The sequence below is a fragment of the Scomber japonicus genome, chromosome 24, assembly GCF_027409825.1.
Source record: "Scomber japonicus isolate fScoJap1 chromosome 24, fScoJap1.pri, whole genome shotgun sequence".
In the NCBI taxonomy this organism is placed as follows: domain Eukaryota; kingdom Metazoa; phylum Chordata; class Actinopteri; order Scombriformes; family Scombridae; genus Scomber; species Scomber japonicus.
Window position 1 is genome coordinate 3,661,065 of NC_070601.1, and position 20,682 is coordinate 3,681,746.

At 45.0% G+C, this 20,682-nt stretch overlaps 1 protein-coding gene across 1 annotated transcript in view; it reads right to left on the reverse strand.

Moving 5' to 3' along the window:
- Window positions 1-20,682, reverse strand: part of LOC128353997 (plakophilin-4-like) — a 68,189-nt gene that overhangs the window by 21,195 nt on the left and 26,312 nt on the right. Inside the window, exons 9-12 of the mRNA XM_053314249.1 lie at window positions 17,909-18,374; window positions 4,594-4,764; window positions 2,195-2,396; window positions 1,286-1,418 (exon numbers count right to left, since the gene is read on the reverse strand). Of these exons, the coding sequence (XP_053170224.1) occupies window positions 1,286-1,418; window positions 2,195-2,396; window positions 4,594-4,764; window positions 17,909-18,374 (972 nt within the window). The remainder of the gene's footprint in view (window positions 1-1,285; window positions 1,419-2,194; window positions 2,397-4,593; window positions 4,765-17,908; window positions 18,375-20,682) is intronic.

The following is a 20,682-nucleotide window of genomic DNA, read 5'->3' on the forward strand; positions in this document are numbered from 1 at the left end:
AGTGAGAGTGAGAGAGAGAGAGAGAGGGAGAGAGGGAGAGAGAGAGAGAGAGGGAGACAGAGAGAGAGAGAGAGAGAGAGAGATGGGGAGAGGGAGAGAGAGAGAGAATGAGAGAGGGAGAGGGAGAGGGAGAGAGGGAGAGAGAGAGAGAGAGGGAGAAAGTTCGGTTTCCCTCCCTCCTTCTTTCCTTCCTTCTCGCTTCCTCTTTTCCTTTCTCCCTCCCTCCTTCTTTCTTTCCTCCATCCCCCTTAATTCCTTTCGAGAGAGAGAGAGAGAGAGAGAGAGAGAGAGAGAGAGAGAGAGAGAGAGAGAGAGAGAGAGAGAGAGAGAGAGAGAAGCACTCGGCACATTTGGCACCTATGTTTCCTAAAGTTTGGAGCAGATGGTGTTTTGGCTCCGAGTCTCAAAATAAAAGTCATATTTCAAACTGAGTGTTCGTTCTTAGAGACAACAGAGCAGAAATACGACCGCAGATATCTGAGGAGATGTAATATACCGATACCGATGATATAAATGACTATAGTATATAATATTTATCAACTCTTATATTATTATAAATGATCATAGTACTATATATGAATGATTACAGTATTATATATAAAGTATCCTCCTCTTTCCTTCCTTCCCTCCCTCCCTTCTTTCCTCCCTCCCTCCTTCTTTCCTTCCTTCTCCTTTCCTCGCTTTCCTCCATCCCCCTTCCTTCCCTCTGTCCTTCCTTCCTCCTTCTTTCTTTCCTCCATCCCCCTTCCTTTCTTTCCTCCTCCCTTCCTCCTTCTTTCTTTCCTCCATCCCCCTTTCTTCCTTCCTTCCCTCTATCCTTCCTTCCTTACCTCCTTTCCTTCCGTCCTTCCTCCCTCCCTCTTTCCTCCCTTCCTTCATCCCCCTTTCTTTCTTGATTCCTTCTGTCCTTCCTTCCTTCTTTCCTCCCCCCTACTTTCCTTCTTTCCTCTGTCCTTTTTTCCTTCCTCTTTTCCTTTATCCCTTCCTCCTTCTTTCCTTCCTCCATCCATCCTTGCTCCCTTCTTCCGCACTTCTTATATTATTATAAATGATCATAGTACTATATATGAATGATTACAGTATTATATATAAAGTATTTTAGTCTGTGTTGCGGAGTGAAACCTTTAAAGGGGCAGCACCTTCCTCCTTCCTTCCTTCCTTCCCTCCCTCCCTTCCTTCCTCCCTCCCTCCCTCCTCCTCTTTCCTTCCTGAGTCATGACCGTGACGTTGGTCTCACTCTTATTTTTACCCTCACAGCTGCCCTGCGTGTCTCTTCACACCTCACCTCCACCTTGACCCTGTTGTCTCCGTAGCACAGGTGCTGCAGGTACGCGGCGGCGTTGGCCTGGACGGAGGGGAAGTGATGCTGCAGCATGTGGATAACCTCCGGCAGCTCGGGGTCGCGCCAAGCAAACTCCCTGAGAGGCGGAAAGACAGAGAAGCATTTCATTTACACTTTAACACTCTTCTTTTCCTAGTATTGTAATTTCCTTTTCATGTTGGGCTTTAATCCTGCAACCCAATGTACTTTCCTAGGATGGTGAAGGCATGATCTTCGTTGGTTGGTTTGTGAGATTTGATAAAGTTAGGGTAAGAATATTAGGATGAGAGCCAGTCAGAAGCAGAGTATACTTACCATCCTAGGAAAAAAACAATATTGCAAACAGGAAGTTTTTAATAATAATAATAATAATAAAAAACTACTGTTCGTCCTTCCTTCCTACCAACCTTCTGTCCTTTCTTCCTTCCTTCCTTCATTCCTACCTTCTGTCTGTCCCTCCTTCCTTCCTACCTTCCTTCCTTCCAACCTTCTGTCCTTCCTTCCTACATTCTGTCTTCTTCCATCCTACCTTCCTACCTTTCTACCTTCTGTCCTTCCTTCCTTTCTACCTTCTGTCCTTCCTTCCTTCCTCCCTCCTCCTCCTTCCTCCTCCTTCCTTCCTCCCTCCTCTTTCCACTCTCTGTCCTTCCATCCTACCTTCCTTCCTTCCAACCTTCTGTCCTTCCATCCTACCTTCCTTCCTTCCAACCTTCTGTCCTTCTTACCTACCTACCTTCTGTCCTTCCTTCCTTCCTCTTGCACGCATTACTCTTTGTCTTTTATATCTCTTCTGTCTTATTATCAGCTTGTCAATAATCATAAATCACTTTAAACTACATTAACTGTATTTATGATGCCGCGTTGTCCTCGTACCTCGGGTCTTTGTGGATGCTCTCGATGGACGGAGTGCGCGTGGCGACCCGATCCACCAATCCCGAGTGCCGGTGTGAGTAGACGGGCTCGGCGGAGACTCTGTAGGAGTCGACGTACAGAGCCGCGGTGCTCAGACCGAAGCTGCTTCTTTGGTACGGCAGCGTGCCGCAATGGCTTGAGTTCCGAGGGAGGGTCTCCATACCTGAGGAAGGAAAGGAAATAAGATAAATAATGAGGAAGAAGAATGTGAATTATTAGTTAGAGCTGCAGGAAACAGATTGGAGGCAGTTTAAAGCTTGGTGTCAAACATGAGGCCCGTGGGTCAGAGCCAGCCCGCCGATAGGTCCAATCAGGCCCAGTTTCATTCCTGTCTTCTTTTATTTCCTTTCTTCCTTCATTCTTCCTTCCTGTCTCCCTTTCCTTCTTTCCTGTCTTCTTTTCCTTCCTTCCTCCCTCCCTTCTTTCATTACTTCCCTCCCTTCTTTTCCTTCCATCCTTCCTTCCTTCCTCCCTCCATCCATCTTCCCTTCCTTCTTTTCTTTCCTTCATCCTTCCTCCATTCCTCCCTCCTTCCTTCATTCCTTCCCTCCCTTCCCTCTCTGCCTTCCTCCCTTCCTTATCTCCCTTCTTTTCCTTCCATCCATCAATCCTTCCTCCCTCCCTCCCTCCCTCCTTCATTCTCTGCCTTCCTTCCTCCCTACCTCGCCCCCTCCCACCTCTTCCTTCCTACCTCCCTCCCTCCCTCCCTTCTCTGAAAATGACTTTGAGTTAAAGCAATTAAAAAAAAAGCAAACTACATTCAAGGTCACATATTTTAAAAAAAGAGAAAGTTAAGTGTCTTATGTAAGAACTTAAACCTGCAGCAGTCACTTTAAAAGCAGCGCGTCGCCTCAAAAGGCCGAAACCTGTTTAAAAAATCACGACTAAACAAACTGAACGGCTCCACTATCAAACCTCCGCAGAGCCTTCAGCTTTAAATAATTCTGCAAAGGCTTCAATTAAGAAGCGACGGAGTACATGAAAGGTTTCAGCCTAATTAAGTTCTGACCTCAGGGGTGTTTGGAGAGGAGGGGGGGGGTAGGGGGAGGTAGAAAGGGGGAGGGAGGGGCAGATAGTAACAACAGCCCCTGTGCCTGTAAACCATGATTTCCACCACTGATTTTTTGAGGAATTATCTGAAACTGAGACCAACTTCTCAACCCGAGGATAAGAGAGGGAGAGGGGGGGGCTGCTGAGAAGAGAGAGAGGGGGGGGGGGGGTGTGATTGCGTAATCCACTCTGATTATAATAAATGTGCTAAAACTCATGTGAGAGGAATCTGCTGAGTTGTATGAAACGCTTTTTGTCATCTACTGAACCACTAGCACTTCTCTTAGCTAATATTAGCATTTCTATATAGCATCTCATAATCTGGATTTTTCTGTCATTTGTTTGATTGTTTTGCTGCAAATAAGCCAGAGTTTATATTTTTTGGACCACTTTAATGCTTAAATGTAACAACCAATAATGAAAGTTTCACAATAAAACATTTTTAGGGTTAAAATTTCTTTTTGTGATTATAATAAATCTGCTAAACGTCATGTGAGAGAATCTGCTGACTTGCTTTTTGGAGGACTGCTGTTACTATTTTTGTTCTTCTTGTTCTTCTCTTAGCTAATATTAGTATTTCTACATCTAATAATCTACTTATTTTGCTTTGATTATGCTGTTTTAGGGCATTTTAGTGCTTAAATAACAGGGTCAAAAATGACAGTTGCACAGAAACAAACATTTTAGTGTTTAAATGTTTCATTTCTTATAATAAGCCCTTTCCACATTCCCCATTTTTAACCAAAACATCTGATTCAAAAATCCGATTATTTCTACTAAGACTTAAAAGCCAGCACCTTCCTGTCGTCCTCCCGGGTCAAATTGACCCCGTCTGTTTTGACTGTTCCTTCTTTACTCCCTTCCTTCCTTCCTTCCTTCCATCTGTCCTTCCTCCCTCCCTCCTTCTCTTTTTCTTTCCTTCCTCTGTCTTTCCTCCCTCCATCCCCTTTCCTTCCTTCCTTCCTTCTGTCCTTCCTTGCTCCCTCCCGCCTTCTCTTTCTTCCTCCCTCCTTCTTTCCTCTGTCCTTCTTCCCCCGCTCTTCCTTACATACTTCTTTCCTCATTTCCTTCCATCCTTCCTTCTTTCCTCCCCTCCTTTCTTCCCCCCCTCTACCATCACCCCTTCCTTCTTCCCCTCCTTCCATACTTCTTTCCCCATTTCCTTCCATCCTTCCTTCCTCCCTCCCTCCCTCCCTTCCTCCTTTGACTAGAGGACAACAGGATGGTTAATATATAAACCCTAAAATATCAGATTTTAATGTCTAATAATAAATAAATATGATTTGAGGTTGTGCTGTGAGGTGCAGTACCTGTGCTCGTCCTGTAGAGGGAGCCCTGGGGGTCGTGGGTGGGGCTGTGGTACAGCGGACTGTGGAAGGAGCGCTCGTCGAAAACAGGCGTCATGTGACAGTCTGGAGACAACGCGGCCCGCAGCTCCGGATCCATCTGCCCCGCGTGGCCGACGTACGAGCTGTGAAGCCCTGCAGGAACATAAACATCAAGACAAATATAAAGAAATGTGTTGTTTTACAGTGTAGATGCTGCTTTTTTATTTTAAATGTGGCATCCTGGTGGCATCTCGGTATAGATGCCAATAGTTTGGAGCTTTAAAGACTGTGTAAAGTGAATTCAGACATTTTCTTCTAAACACATTAAATAGGTCATAAATGTATTAATAAAAAAGGTGTAAGAAGCATTTCAACCATTTAGATTTGAATTGTGGAGCTAGGCTTCACAAACTGTGTTTCAAGATTTCTGTGTTCAGGATTTAGTGATTAGCATAAACCCGCCCTGCTGCTGTAGAGGTATAAATACATTCAGCGCACACTACTGCTACCATAGACATAATAAAGAGTAGACGCGGCATTGGCTGCTGGGGCACGAGAAATACGGCCGCCATCTTGGACTGGTCATCCTACCCGTAGACAACCACCAAAGCAGAAAGATGCCTGAACACTGTGAGGTGTATTTTATATATTTATATATATCTATATATCTATATATCTATATATATATGTAATGTATTCATATATTGTTTCAACTTATTAAAAAAGCTGAGTAGTACTTTTACTGCCTCTATCTGCTTCTATCATATATTAGTGTAGTGTTGTGTGTTTTGCAAAATACCTATCAAACATCACATATATCACATATCAGAATATTCTATTACTGTTAAGCCCACTATGAATATTAATATACACCAAACCATGTGTTCTGTATCATAGCTACATGTATGACGTTTGCAGCAAAAAAACACCGTGTGGAAATCAGTCAAGTATTCAGGGAGTTATGATTGATTAAATGCGCTGACACTTCTTTGCGCCTGCCAAACAGATGACACTGAGTGGAGTGGGTGACCGGTCCAAGATGGCGGCCTCACGGCTCGTCAGTGCCAATAGGCAGTAGCGGTCGATGCGGCGTCTACTCTTTATTATGTCTATGACTGCTACTACTACTTTCTTATATACAGTCTATGCTACTACTACAGTTAGCCAGTAAGCCGAGCTAGCTTCCGAGTTAGCCGCCGAGCTAGCTTCCGAGTTAGCCGCCGAGCTAGCTTCCGAGTTAGCCTCCGAGCTAGCTTCCGAGTTAGCCGCCGAGTTAGCAGCAGAAAGCTCTCAGATGTAGCGTCCATGTTTCTTGTAGAGGTTGTGACTTTTGGCGTTTCTCCACTACACAGTTCCAACACGACTCGACTCGTTTTTTTGCGTTTCCACTAGGGATAGTATAGACTGTAGGACAGTATTTGCTCTGCTGAGGTTCCAAGCGAGCCGAGCCGATACGGCCGTTACTAAATGTGACGTCAACAGAGTGCCGGCCACTGATTGGTCAGAAGAGTTGTCGCGGGAAAAGTCATAAGCCGTCCCACACAAGAATCAAACCCGCCATTTTTTTGCTCAGAACACATATTTATTCTTACTTTACACAGACTTCAAGAATTTGAGCTTTTTTTACACTATTGTTATTAGTGGTTTAAGTATAATAATGTAAGTCTTAATTTAATATTAATTTAATAATTAAAAACTGTTGACTTTTTTGGGAAATGTATTTATTTAATTTTAATATAATTCATATTTTTTATCAATTAGGGCCGGTCAAAACATCATTGGGTGGGATGTGATAGGTTGTAACATTTATATTTAACATCTACACATACATTTAACATTTAGATGTATTAATATTTAATATTTAGATTTATTATTTAGATTTAACATTAACATCTAACATTTATACTTGGATTTATTATTTAAGTATACGCATTTTTAACAGTTATATATATATAACACGTTTTACATGAATTTCTGTGTCAAATTAGCTAAATATTAAAAACATATCAGCTAGGAGTGAAAACCCTTCAGTTAAACATTTTCTGCTCAGTGCTGATGAACATCATCATATTAATGCCAAATTATAATTATTTGGCACAATTAATATAAAGTATGAGACATGGAATAGTTTGTTGTTTCATTCACTTTACCAACCAATGTATTTCCTTCATGTCAGAGCTGTATGTAATCTATATTTAAATAAAGGGGCAAAATAATATACAGTATATTAGCCTTTCTGTCGTCCTCCCGGGTCAAACTGACCCCATCTCTTTTGACTGTTCCTTCTTTCCTTCCTTCCTTTCTTTAATTTTTCTTTCGTTCTTCCCTTCCTTCCCTCTTTCTTTGCTCCCTACTCCTTCATCACTTCCTTCCTTCCTTCCTGCTTTTCCTCCTCCCTTCCTGCTTTCCTTCCTTCCTTCCTGCTTTGCTTCCTTCCTTCCTTCCGTCTTTCCTCCTCCCTTCCTGCTTTCCTTCCTTCAGTCTTTCCTCCTCCCTTCCTGCTTTCCTTCTTTCCATCTTTCCTCCTCCCTTCCTGCTTTCCTTCCTTCCATCTTTCCTCCTCCCATCCTGCTTTACTTCTTTCCTTCCTTATTTCTTCCCTTCCTGCTTTCCTTTCTTCCTTCCTTATTTCCTCCCTTCCTGCTTTGCTTCCTTCTTTCCTTCTGTCTTTCCTCCTCCCTTCCTGCTTTCCTTCGTTCCTTATTTCCTCCCTTCCTGCTTTGCTTCCTTCCATCTTTCCTCCTCCCTTCCTGCTTTGCTTCCTTCCTTCCTTCCTTCCTCCTTCCTTCCTTGACCTGAGGACAGCATGAGGGTTAGGAATATTACAATAACAGCAGCTAACAGCATCTATAACCAAAAAATACTACTGAGCACATTCCCCGTTGTGGATTACAGAGAAAGCAACAGTTTCATGGCAGCACAGACAAAAAAACCCCAAGAAACTCAGGTACTATTTTTTATTTTTTTAAGTTCCTGTTGAATTCTCTCTTTTAATATAAAAGTGTTTCACTCCGCTGCTTCCTGCAGACACTAGAGACTCTCCTCTCTACTCCGCCTCAAGTGCAACTTTTGTTCAAGTGCTCTTTTATTTGTAATACTTCATCGTACTTCCCTCGTGTCTCCTCAACTTAACCGTGAATATTTTGTTCTCCACACACTTTAAATGCTGGTTTGTGTGTGTGTGTGTGTGTATGAGTGTGTGTGTGTGTGTGTGTGTGTGTGTGTGTGAGTGTGTGTGTGTGTTTTTGTAGTATTCTAGTGTTTTTATCTTCTGCTCCTGTTTAACTTCAATGTCCCTTCTTTTCTTATCAGATTTCCTTTTTATCCTTCATGTCGTCTGTTTTGACTGTTCCTTCCTCCCTCCTTCTCTCTTTTCCTTCCTTCTTTCCTCTGTTCTTCTTTCCTTTCTTCCTCTTTTCCTTTTGTTCCTCCCTCCTACCTTCCTTCCTTCTTTCCTCCTTCTTTCCTCCCTTCCTTTCCTCTCTTCCTCCATCCTTCTCTTTCTTTCCTCCCCCTACCTTCCTTCTTTCCTGTCCTTCCTTCCTCCCTCTTTTCCTTTCCTCCCTCCTTCCTACCTTCCTTCCTTCTTTCCTCTGTCCTTCCTTCCTTTCTCCCTTCCTTCTTTCATTCCTTCCTCCCTCCCTCCTTCCTTCCTTCTTTCCTCTGTCCTTCCTCCCTCCTTCTCTCTTTCTTTCCTTCCTCTCTTTCCTCCCTCCCTTTTTTCCTCCGTCCTTCCTTCCTTTCTCCCTTCCTTCTTTCCTTTGTCCTTCCTTCCTTCTCTTTTTCTTTTCTTCCCCCTACCTTCCTTCCTTCCTCTGTCCTTCCTTCCTTCCTCCCTCCCTTCTTTCCTTTCCTTTCCTTCCTTCCTTCCTCCATCCATCCATCCATCCTTCCTCCCTCCTACCTTCCCTCCATCCTCTGTCCTTCTTTCATTCCTTCTTCCCTCCCTCTTTTCCTTTCATTCCTCCCTCCTTCCTTCCTTCCTCCCTCCCTCCCTCCCTCCTTTCCTTTCTTCTTCCTCCCTCCTTTCCTTCCTTCTTTCCTCCGTCCTTTCCTCCTTCCTTCTTTCTTCCTTCCTTCCATCCTTCCTTCCTTCCTTACTCCCTTTTCCTTTCTTCCTTCCTCCCTTCCTTCTTTACTCCATCCATCTCTCCTTCCTCCCTTCCTTCTTTACTCCATCTTTCTTTCCTTCCTTCCTCCCTATCTCTTTTTCTTTCCTTCCTCCTCCCTTCCTTCCTACTTTCCTCCATCCATCCATCCTTCCTTCTTTCCTTCCTCCCTCCCTCTCCCTCCTTTCCTCCCTCCCTCCTTTCCTTTCCTCCCTCCCTCCGTCCTCCCTTTCTTCCCTCCCTCCCTCCTCCCTTTCCTTCCTTCCTTCCTCCCTCCCTTCCTTCCTTGACTACAGGAGTGTTAAATCATTAATTACGTAGATAAAACCACGTATTTAAATACCTTTGGCCCAGATAATTACACTATAAAAATCTGGTGGTGATATTCGGGGGGGGTGTGTGTGTGGGGGGGGGGTTGATGGGTTCGGCTCTCTATCATTACAGCGGCCAAGTAATCTGTGCAGAGTGCAAAGAAAGCCGAATAAATCCTCTTTCTGCTTGTCATGGTCATACATAAATTATAAGTGTATCTCATCATCATGTAGGTGAGGCTTAAAACCCGCCGACTCATCCTCCGACTGTTTATTAATGTTGTCGTCTCTTTTTATAAAAAAACACACGCAGAGTTTCGGTCAGTCTCGGTTTCTGCTGCAGGCGTCGTCATCAGCAAGTCAAACAAGCGGAGCGGAGGGGTTTTTCCATCCTCCAATCTCAGAGCAGATCAGTTCAAAGAGCGCTCCAATTATAAAGAGGCTTTAGGGCACGAGGAAGAGGAGGAGGAGGAGGAGGATGAGGAGGAGGGGGGGAGGATGAGTCCAACAGCTGAAGCACACAAATTTGAGCTTAGAGCTTGTGATGAAGGAGCTCTCTCCTCTTGATTTAGATAAATAGTGAATAAAAGAATATTCATTTAACCCTCCTGTCGTCTCTTTTGACTGTTCCTTCCTTCCTTCTTTCTTTTCTTCCTTCCTCCCTCTTTCTTTAATTTTTCTTTTGTTCTTCCCCTCCTTCCCTCTTTCTTTGCTCCCTCCTCCTTCCATACTCCTTTCCTCACTTCCTCCCTCTTTCTTTCCTTCCTTCTTTCCTCTCTTCCTCCTCCGTTCCTGCTTTTCTTCCTTCCTTCCGTCTTTCCTCCTTCCATCTTTCCTCCTCCCTTCCTGCTGTCCTTCCTGATTTCGTCCCTTCCTGCTTTCCTTCCTTCCTTATTTCCTCCTCCCTTCCTGCTTTGCTTCCTTTCTTCCATCTTTCCTCCTCCCTTCCTGCTGTCCTTCCTGATTTCCTCCCTTCCTTCCTTCCATATTTACTCCTCCCTTCCTGCTTTCCTTCCTTCCTTATTTCCTCCCTTCCTTCCATCTTTACTCCTCCCTTCCTGCTTTGCTTCCTTTCTTCCATCTTTCCTCCTCCCTTCCTGCTTTCCTTCCTTATTTCCTCCCTTCCTTCCATCCATCTTTACTCCTCCCTTCCTGCTTTGCTTCCTCCCTTCCTGCTTTCCCTCCTTCCTTCTTTCCATCCTTCTTGCTTTCCTTCCTTCCGTCCTTCTTTCCTTCCTTCCTTCTATCCTTTCTTCCGTCCTTCCTTCTTTCTTTCCTTCTTTCCTTCTTAAAAACAGCAATATATGTATTCAGTAACATGTTAAATATTAGAAAAGTGAGGAGAATCTTATACTGTGTGATATAACCACCAATCTTCCTCTCCATTTACAATAAACTGCTTCTGACCCCTCCGAGGGGAAATGGAGGGGCCGCTAAATCCCCAATAATGAAAGAAATGAACATCCTCCTCCTTCCTCATTCCTTCCTCCTCCCTTCCATCTTTCCTCCTCCCTTCCTTCCATCTTTCCCCCTCCCTTTCTTCCTGCTTTCCTTCCTTCCTTCGTGCTTTGCTTCCTTCCTTCATCTTTCCTCCTCCTCCCTTCCTTCCTTCCTTCCATCTTTCCCCCTCCCTTTCTTCCCGCTTTCCTTCCTTCCTTCGTGCTTTGCTTCCTTCCTTCATCTTTCCTCCTCCCTTCCTGCTTTCCTTCCTGATTTCCTCCCTTCCTGCTTTGCTTCCTTCCTTCCTTCCAGCTTTACTCCTCCCTTCCTTCCTTCCTTCTTTGCTTATTTCCTTCTGTCTTTCCTCCTCCCTTCCTGCTTTGCTTCCTTCCTTCCTTCGACTTTAACAAACAGTTTGTGTGTTTTTGGCTCCATATTACCTAAACTGATCAGCAATAGGCTAATCTCACATATCCATCAATTGTTTATCTCCCGCTTGTAATCTGGGATTATATTCGGATATGCAACGGATAACTGGGAATAAGGACTTAGGGTGAACGTACTGTATTAGGCCACTTAACGGCAACGGCAGGATGGAAAAATCAGCGGAGAATGGGACAGTGTTTTATATAGTTCACTGCACTCTGCACACACACACACACACACACACACACACACAACTACACACACACACACACACACAACCACACACACACTCACACACACACTTTAGAAAGGAGGCAGTGTAATAAAGCTTTGCAGTGGCGTCAGCTGATAATCACATGCTGATGCTCCAGAGGGCTTTGTGTGACAGAAACGCCCTTATATGGGTCAGTGGGAGCGGCTTAGTGATGGAGGGATGGAGGGATGGAGGGAGGGAGGGATGGAGGGATGGAGGGATGAATCTGTGTCGCCCGCAGCAGCAGCAGCAGCAGCAGCAGCAGCAGCATCAGCGACTGTAAATCCTTCCAACAAGCGACGACGGACAAGCAGAGAGGAAAAAGTTGCAGCTGAGTAGTTGATGCAGAGGTGGTTAAATATGAGGCTCATGGGACAGAACAGGGCCGCAAAAAAAAGGGGTTTAATCTGGTTCACTGTCTTCTTTTCCTTCCCTCCTTCCTTCCATCAATCCTTCCTTCTTTCCTTTCTTGCTTCCTGTCTTCTTTTTCTTCCATCAATCCTTCCTTCCTGTCTTCTTTTCCTTCCTTCTTTCCTTCCTCACTGCCCTCTACCTTTCCTTCCTCACATCTGTCATTCCATTCTTCCTTCCTGTCTGATTTTCATTCCTTCCTTCCTCCCATCTTTCCTTCCATCCATCCTTCCTTTCTTCATGTCTTCTTTTTCTACCATCCTTCCTTTCTTCCTCCCTTCCTTCTTGTCTTCCTCTCTTCTTTTCCTTTCCTCCTATCCTTCCCTCCATTTTTCCTTCCATCCGTCCCACCATCTTTCCTCCCTGTCTTCCTTCCTAACTTCCATCCATCCATCCTGTCTTTTCCTTCCTTCCTTCCTTCCTTCCTTCCTTCCCTCTTTCCTTCCTCCCATCTTTCCTTCCTTCCATCTTTCTATCTTTCCTTCCTCCCTTCTTTCCTGTCTTTTTTCTTTCCTTCCTCCCTCCCATCTTTCCTTCCTTCCATCTTTCCTTCCTCCCTCCCATCTTTCCTTCCTTTCTTCCTTCCATCCTTCTCTCCATCTTTTTACTGATCCAACCCACATGAGGTCAAATTAAACTCTATGTGGCCTTTGAATGAAAATGACTTTGACGGTCCAAAGAGTCGTCAAACCCGACTGTAAGCTTCAGGCTCAGCGAGCAGCCGGAGCTGCAGCACAGACATAATCCTCAAAGCTCAAGTTCCTCTCTCAGCCTCCACCGTCTCAACCAATCACAGACGCTCAAAGTCGGAGGTTAGGATCTCCGTGGGGGGGACGTGAGTCAAGTTCACATCATTACGTCACAATTACTGTCTTTCTTTCCTCCCTCTTTTCCTTATTTCCTCCATCCTTTCCTTCCTTTCTTCTCCCCTTCCTTCTTTCCTCCCTCCTTTCCTTCCTTTCTTCATTTCCTTCCTTCCCTTCTTCCCTTCCTCCTTTCATTCCTTCTTACTCTTTTCCTTCCTCCTTCCCTACTTCCCCCCCCCCCTCCTTTCCATCCTTCCTTCCTTCCTTCCTCCCTCCATCCTTCCTTCCCTTCTCCTTTCCTTCCTTCCTTACTTCTTTCATTTCCACCTTCCCTTCCTTCTTCCTTCATTCCTTTCTCCTTTCCTTCCTTCCTTCCTTCTTTCCTTCCTCCTTTGCCTCCTTCTTCCTCCCTTGACTTGAGGACAACAAGACAGTTAAAGCCATCATCTCAACCAATCACAGACGCTCGGAGTCGGAGGTTAGGATCTCCGTGGGGGGGAAGTGAGTTAAGTTCACATCATTACCGTCACAATTAAATCATCATTCACTTCAAGTTTAACATTGATGTAACCTTGCTGGTGTAAGCGGCTTGGAAACTGGAAAAGTGATTCATTAACAATAATTCTGATGCTTAATTATTTTGCACTCAAGTGATTTATTAAAATGCAAAGTGGTTAAAATTTGCTGCTTTTATCTATTTTAGATGATTATAAATTCAATATCTTTCATTTTTAGGCTGTTAAAGACACAAAATAAGACAGTTAAGCTTCCTGTCGTCTTCCCATCTGTTTTGACTGTTCCTTCCTTCCTTCCTTCCTCTTTTCCTTTCTCCCTCCCTCCCACCTTCGTCCTTTCCTTCCTTCCTTTTCTTCCTTCTTCCTTCCTCCGTTCCTCCTTTCCTTCCTTCCTGTCCTTCTTTCCTCCCTTCCTCTTTTCTTTTCTCCCTCCCCACCTTCCTTCCTTATTTCCTCTGTCCTTTCCTTCCGTCTTCCTTCCTCCTTTCCTTCCTTGTAGCTCCCTTCCTTCCTTCTTCCCTCCATCTTTCCTTGCTCCCCCCCCTTTCCTTCCTTCCCCCCCTCCCTTCCTTCCTTCCCTCCCTTCCTTCGTTCCTTCACTTCCTTCATTCCTTCACTCGAGGACAACAGGAGGGTTAAAGCCATCATCTTGAGCATTATCACACAATTAACAGACTTAATATTGGTTTAAAAAAGAAATTAGTCTTAGCTGCAGCCCTAAAAAGAAGCGCTCTGTCCTCGCGGCTCATTAGTGGACTTGAATCCACCTGAAGTCTCAGGTGTAAACCAGTGAAGACAGACAACGAGCAGAGCCGCAGTAATTCAGGAGCAGAGGCTAATTACATTACTGTATGTAATTATTCTAACTGAGCTTCGGGTCACTTTAAAAAAAAAGAAAAGAAAATGGATTAATGCAAACAGAGGAGCTACTTGCAGTTAAAAACCAGAGATGAACTGATAAAGAAATCATTAGTAATGTTTGTTTTTAAGCTTTTCTGAGACTACGGCTGCAACTAATGATTATTTTCAGTATCGTCTAGTGTGCTAATTATGTTCTTAATTAACTCATCAATTGTTCAGTCTGTCAAATGTCAGAAAACTGAGAAAAACAACAATATAGGCCATAAAAAAACTACTTATATTTCACATTTACATCATTTTACAACCCTAATAATCACAACCTAAAGTTCAGATATAAGACTTTTGCCTTATTAGGAGAAGGCAAACAGTGGACGATCTCTGTCGCCATGACGATGAAGGTTTTGCAGGAAGGAAGAATAAATGACATTTTATTTTATTTTCCTTTCTGCCTCCCTCCTTTCCTTCTTCCTCCCTCCATTCCTTTCTTCCTCCCTCCTTTCCTTCTTCCTCCCTCCTTTCCTTCCTTCTTCCTCCCTTCCATCCTCCTTTCCTTCCTGCCTCCCTCCCTTCCTTTCTTCTGTCCTTCTTTCCTTCCTTCCCTCCTTCCTTTCTTCTGTCCTTCTTTCCTTCCTTCCTTCCGTCTGTCCTTCCTCCCTCCCTCCTTCTCTCTTTCCTCCCTTCCTCCATGCCCCTTTCTTCCTTCCTTCTGTCCTTCCTCCCTCCCTACTTCCCTTCCTTCCTCCCTCCGTCTCTTTCTTTCCAGTCTCTCTTTCCTCCCTTCCTTCTTTCCTTCCTCCATCCCCCTTTCTTCATAATCATAAACCCAAAGTTCAGATATAAGACTTTTGCCTTGTTAGGAGGAAGCAAACAGTGGACGTTCACTGTTGCCATGATGATGAAGCTTTTGCAGGAAGGAAGGAAGGAAGGAGTAAAAGAAAGAATAAATGACATTCTATTATAATGCACACTGTGACCTTTCACTAACCTAACCAGACATTAACCACAGTGCTGTCTAAACCATTAAACATCATTATTTTGTGTAATAGCATGGGCTGATTCTGCAGAGCATTATAACTATAATATATATTATTATTTATATCTTATACTGTTACTTTTAATTCTGCTGTTTTTAACCATATTATTCTACTTCTTCCTCCCTCCCTCCTTTCCTTCCTCCTTTCCTCCCTTCCATCCTGCCTCCCTCCTGTCCTTTCCTTCCTTCCTTCCTTCCTTCCACCCACCCTCCTTTCCTTCCATCCTTCCTCCCTCCCTCCTTTCCTTCCTCCCCCCCTCCTTTCCTCCCTTCCTTCCTACCTCCCTCCTTTTCTTCCTCCATTCCCTTCCTTCATTCTTCCTCCTTTCCTTCCTTCCTTCTTCCTCCTTTCCTTTCTTCTTCCTCCCTTCCTTTCCATCCTGCCTCCCTCCCTTCCTGCCTTGACTCGAGGACAACAGGAGGGTTACCGCAGGAAACTATGATCTTCTTTTTCCTTCCATCTTTCCTTCCTCCCATCTGTCATTCCATCCTTTCTTCCTGTCTTCTTTTTCCTCCCATCCTTCCTTCCTCCCATCTTTCCTTCCTTCCTCCCTTCTTTCTATCTTTCATTACTCCCTTCTTTCCTGTCTTTTTTCCTCCCATCCTTCCTTCCATCTCTCCTCTCATCCTTCCTTCCATCTTTCCTTCCTCCCTTCCTTCCATCTTTCCTTCTCTCCATCTTTCCTTCCATCTTTCCTTCTCTCAATTTTTCCTTCCTTCCATCTTTCCTTATTTCTTTCATCCTTCCTTCCTCCCATCTTTCCTTATTTCCTTACATCCATCCTTCCTTCCATCTTTCCAGCTTTCCTTCTTTCCTTCTCTCCATCTTTTAATGATCCAACCCACATGAGGTCAAATTAAACTCTATGTGGCCTTTGAATGAAAATGACTTTGACCCTCTGAGTCAAAGTGTGCTGTGTATTGTTTTTTTATATTATATATATATATAATATTTTTTTTTTTTACTTCCTCTAGCTGCACATCAATCACCCGACAAGATTAAAGTAGCACTGAGTTCAAAACATCTACCTGGTACAAGTGAAATCCTCCTTCTTGAAGATTACATTCCTTATTTTTCTCATTCTGCCATGCATCAAACACATTTTTTATCAAACCCGAGCAGCATTATCTGCCAGAGCTGGAAGATAATTTGACTAAAAACTCCCATGAAATGAGCCGCTAAGCCTCGGATACCAGATAACATCACCTGCCGAGCTTGCAGTTTGCCCTCAAACTTATTCTGTTCAACGTGCAAAGCTTTATGCAAGGATTCTCACCAAGCTCCTTCCTCCATCCTCCTTTATTACTTCCTTCTGTCCTTCTTTCCTTCCTTCCCTCCTTCCTTTCTTTCCTCCCTCCCTCCCTCCTTCTCTTTCTTTCCTTCCTCTCTCCTTCCTCCCTTCCTTATTTCCTTCCTCACCCCCCTTTCTTCTGTCCTTCTTTCCTTCCTCCCTCCCTCCTCTCTCTTTCCTCCCTTCCTTCTTTCTGTCCTCCATCCCCCTTTCTTCCTTCATTCTGTCCTTCCCCCCTTCCTTTCCTTTCTCCCTCCCTCCTTCTCTCTTTCTTTCCTCCCTTCCCCATCCCCCTTTCTTCCTTCCTTCTGTCCTTCTTTCCTTCCTCCCTCCCTCCTTCTCTCTTTCTTTCCTTCCTCTCTCTTTCCTCCCTTCCTTCTTTCCGTCCTCCATCCCCCTTTCTTCCTTCCTTCTGTCCTTCCCCCCTTCCTTTCCTTTCTCCCTCCCTCCTTCTCTCTTTCTTTCCTCCCTTCCCCATCCCCCTTTCTTCCTTCCTTCTGTCCTTCTTTCCTTCCTCCCTCCCTCCTTCTCTCTTTCTTTCCTTCCTCTCTCTTTCCTCCCTTCCTTCTTTCCGTCCTCCATCCCCCTTTCTTCCTTCCTTCTGTCCTTCTTTCCTTCCCTCCTCCCTACTTTCCTTCCTTCTTCCTTCCTCCTTCCCTACTTTCCTTCCTTCTTCCTTCCTTCCGTCCTTCCCTCTCTTTCCTCCCTTCCTTCATTTCCTTCCTCCCTCCCTCCTCCCTTCTTTCTCCCTTTCATCCTTCCTTCTTCCTCCCTTCCTTGACTCGAGGACAACAGGAGGGTTAAATCAACAGGAGGACACACACATACACACACACACACACACACACATACACACACACCATCATCTTCTGCAGCAGTGAAGCTCCCAAAAAAAAAAACCCAACTCTGCAGCACAGCTTTTCGCTCAAACTCACAGATAAACTTAACATGAGTTTTTTTTTTTCCCGGCCCAGATTATTTTGACCTGATTGGATTTGACCCTGCAACCCTCCAGGGCTCAAACTCTCTCCCCCCGTTATGTTACTGAATCAAAAAGATGGAGCACAGTAGAAGGAAAAAAAGAAAAGACGGCACCTTTCTGTCAGAACGCGTTAATGTGTCTTCGATGTTTGGATCAAAAAACCACAGTGAATCCCTGAGGTTCACTTTAAATACAGAAGTCTCCTTCCTACTGAGGGATTTTATTTGTGTGTATTTCATCATCTTCCCACAGCTCTAATTGAAGAGCTTTCATATATTTATGCTCACATTTCCCCTCGTGGATGTTTAATGCGACTGTTAGGGTTTTTTATTATGTCATTGAATTTAATTTAATGTGTCTCATGTGACTTTTTAAAAAGGAAATAACTTGGAACTATAATAACTAGAATAAAGAAGCACTTAATGATGAGTCTATTAACCAAGGAATCAAGGAAGGAAGGGAGGGAGGATGGAAGGGAAGAAAGGAGGGAGGGAAGGGAGGAAGTAAGGATGGAAGGGAGGAAGCAGGAAGGATGGAAGGGAGGAAGATGTAAGGAAAGGAGGGAGGAAGAAGGATGGAAGGACGGAAAGAAGGAAGGAAGGGAGGAAGAAGGAAGGAAGAGAGGAAGCAGGAATGATGGAAGGGAGGAAGAAGGAAAGGAGGGAGGAAGAAGGAAGGAAGGAAGGAAGGAAGGAAGGAAGGAAGGAAGGAAGGAAGGAGATATCTGCTCAGATAAAAAAATGATGTCATATTTAAATGGTAATGTATCTTAGGAGGCAGATATGTGCTTTAGAGGAAAAGTTACACAAAGACGGAGCTGGGCGATATGGACTAAATCAAATATCGTGTCAGACTGACCTATGAGGCTGTCCGGGCGAGGCAGAGCGCTCCTCTGGTACAAGCCGTATGGATCCGCTCCGTAAGCTAACGGCTGGCTCTTCCTGGGCAGCGTTGAGCCGTAATGCTGTGGCACCGCCGTCATCCCCGAACGCAGCGGAGACCCAGTCATACCCCTCCCTTCAATTAAGGAGAGTGTAGAGCCCAGACGGGTACCAACTCCTCCTCCTATCACCCCGCCTCCTCCTCCTCCTCCTCCCAGGGCTAGCGTGCCGTCAGTCGGGGAGGAAGGCGACGGGCAGGAAGGTGGCATGGAGGTGCCGGGGAAGATGGCCGCCAGAGGTTTGGGCTCTGAGAGGATTGGCGAGTCATAGGTGCTGCCTTGGGAAGTTCGCAGGGAGATTCGGGAGGGTGAGACTGTGCCGCAGCCGGGAGATTGGCTCCTGGAGGGGAGAGAGGCCATCCGACGCAACACCCGACCAGACGCCTGAGAAAAGGAGAAGAAAAATGTACAAGTTCAAGATACGACAGGCTTCTGTTCTAATGTGAGTTTCTTTAATTCTCCTGTTGTCCTCGGGTCAAGGAAGGAAAGGAGGAAGGGAAGGAGGGAAGGACAGGAGTAAGGAGGGAGGGAGGGAGGAAGGAAGGAAGGAAGGAAAGGAGTAAGCAGGGAGGGAGGAAGGGAGGAAGGAAGGAAGGAAGGAAGGAAGGAAGGAAAGGAGTAAGGAGGGAGGGAGGAAGGAAGGAAAGGAGCGAGGGAGTAAGGAAAGAAGGGAGTAAGGAGAGAGGGAGGGAGGGAAGGAGGGAAGGAGGAAGGAAGGAAGGAAAGGGGGAAGGAAGGAGGAAGGAAGGAAAGTAGTAAGGGGGGAGGGAGGGAGGGAGGAATGAAAGGAGGGAGGAAGGGAGGAAGGAGGGGAGGGAGGGAGGAAGGAAGGAAAGGAGGGAGGAACAGAGGTTTTTATTCCATCTTATGCACATTTACATGTTCTTTTGTCTTTAAGTGAGACACTTGATGCATCTAATGTCTTATGTTGTAAAGCATTGTTTTTGCAAATAAAGTTATTTTTATGACCTGTGTTTGTTTTACCTGATAATTAAATGCACCTGCTTTCTCACATCTGTATAACTAGATTAAGTGAGCAGTGGATTTATTGAGGGCCCTCCATCATCATTATTATTAAAATGGCATTTAATGACATTTCACTCATTTTTAATTAACATTCATTTGATTCCTGGCATGCATGTTGCTCTCCAGGCCCCAAACAACACAAATGTCAAGTATATATCAATTCAACATTTCTGTTTCCTGAATAAACACCTGGAGAAAAAAAAAAGAAAATTAGGGTCTGAACACTGCTCTGCTCCCATTTGCAAATAAATTAGATGAATCACTTGGATGCAGGATGCTTTATCGTGTCTCATGAAGAGCATCATTATCATTTTCGTTTGTCCAAATAAGTGAATGTGCATGACTTTGAATACATTTCATTCATCGGTTCAGGAAGGAAGGAAGGAAGGAAAGAAAGGAGTAAGGAGGGAGGGAGGGAGGAAGGAAAGGAGTAAGGAGGGAGGGAGGGAGGGAGGGAGGAAGGAAGGCACGGAGTAAGGAAGGAAGGAAGGAAGGAAGGAAGGAAGGAAGGAACAAAGGAATGGAGTAAGGAAGGAAGGAAAGGAGTAAGGAGGGAGGGAGTGAGGGAAGGAAGGAAGGAAGGAAAGAAGGAAGGAAGGAAGGAAGGAAGGAAAGAAAGAAGTAAGAAGGGAGGGAGGAAGGAAGGAAGGAAGGAAAGGAGTAAGGAGGGAAGGAGGGAGGGAGGGAGGGAGCAAGGAAGGAAGGAAAGGAATAAGGAGGGAAGGAGGGAGGGAAGGAGGGAGCAAGGAAGGAAGGAAGGAAAGGAGTAAGGAGGGAAGGAGGGAGGGAGGGAGGGAGTGAGGGACCCTAACCCAGTTTCAGTTTCAGGGACACTTTGACAGAATGTTTCATATTTATAGTGACAAACATTTACGTCTCCTCCTTATTACCAAAATGTAAAATGTCCCTCAATTACAGACTCAGTCAACTGGATGCCGATCTGTAACCGCCTTAATCCATCCAAGCCCTGAACGCCTCAAAGCAAAATTAAGAGCCGAGACATGTAAACCCATCCAGTCACACTGCTGAAAAATTCAAATGTGCTCACTATTATCTGTCATTCCAGCTTCTACTGTCATAATAAACAGAGCTGATAGTGGGAAGGAAAGGATGGAGGAAGGAAGGAAAGGATGGAGGAAGGAGGGAGGGAGGGAGGAAGGGAGGGAGGGAGGAGGAAGGAAAGAAAGACGGAAGGAAGGGAGGGAGGGAGGAAGGAAAGGAGTAAGGAGGGAGGGAGGGAGGGAGGAAGGAAGGAAAGGAGTAAGGAGGGAGGGAGGGAGGGAGGAAGTAAGGAAGGAAAGGGGTAAGGAGGGAGGGCGGGAGGAAGGAAGGAAGGAAAGGAGTAAGGAGGGAGGGAAGAAGGAAAGAAGGAAAGGAAGGAAGGAAGGAAGGAAAGGATGGAGGAAGGAAAGAAAAGGGGTAAGGAGGGAGGGAGGGAAGGAGGAAGGAAGGAAGGAAGGAAGGAAAGGAGTAAGAAGGGAGAGAGGAAGGAAGGAAATGAGTAAGGAGGGAGGAAGGAAAGAAAAGGGGTAAGGAGGGAGGGAGGGAGGGAGGGAGGAAGGAATGAAATGAGTAAGGAGGGAGGAGGAAGGAAAGAAAGAAGTAAGAAGGGAGGAAGGAAGGAAAGGAGTAAGGAGGGAGGAAGGAAAGAAAAGGGGTAAGAAGG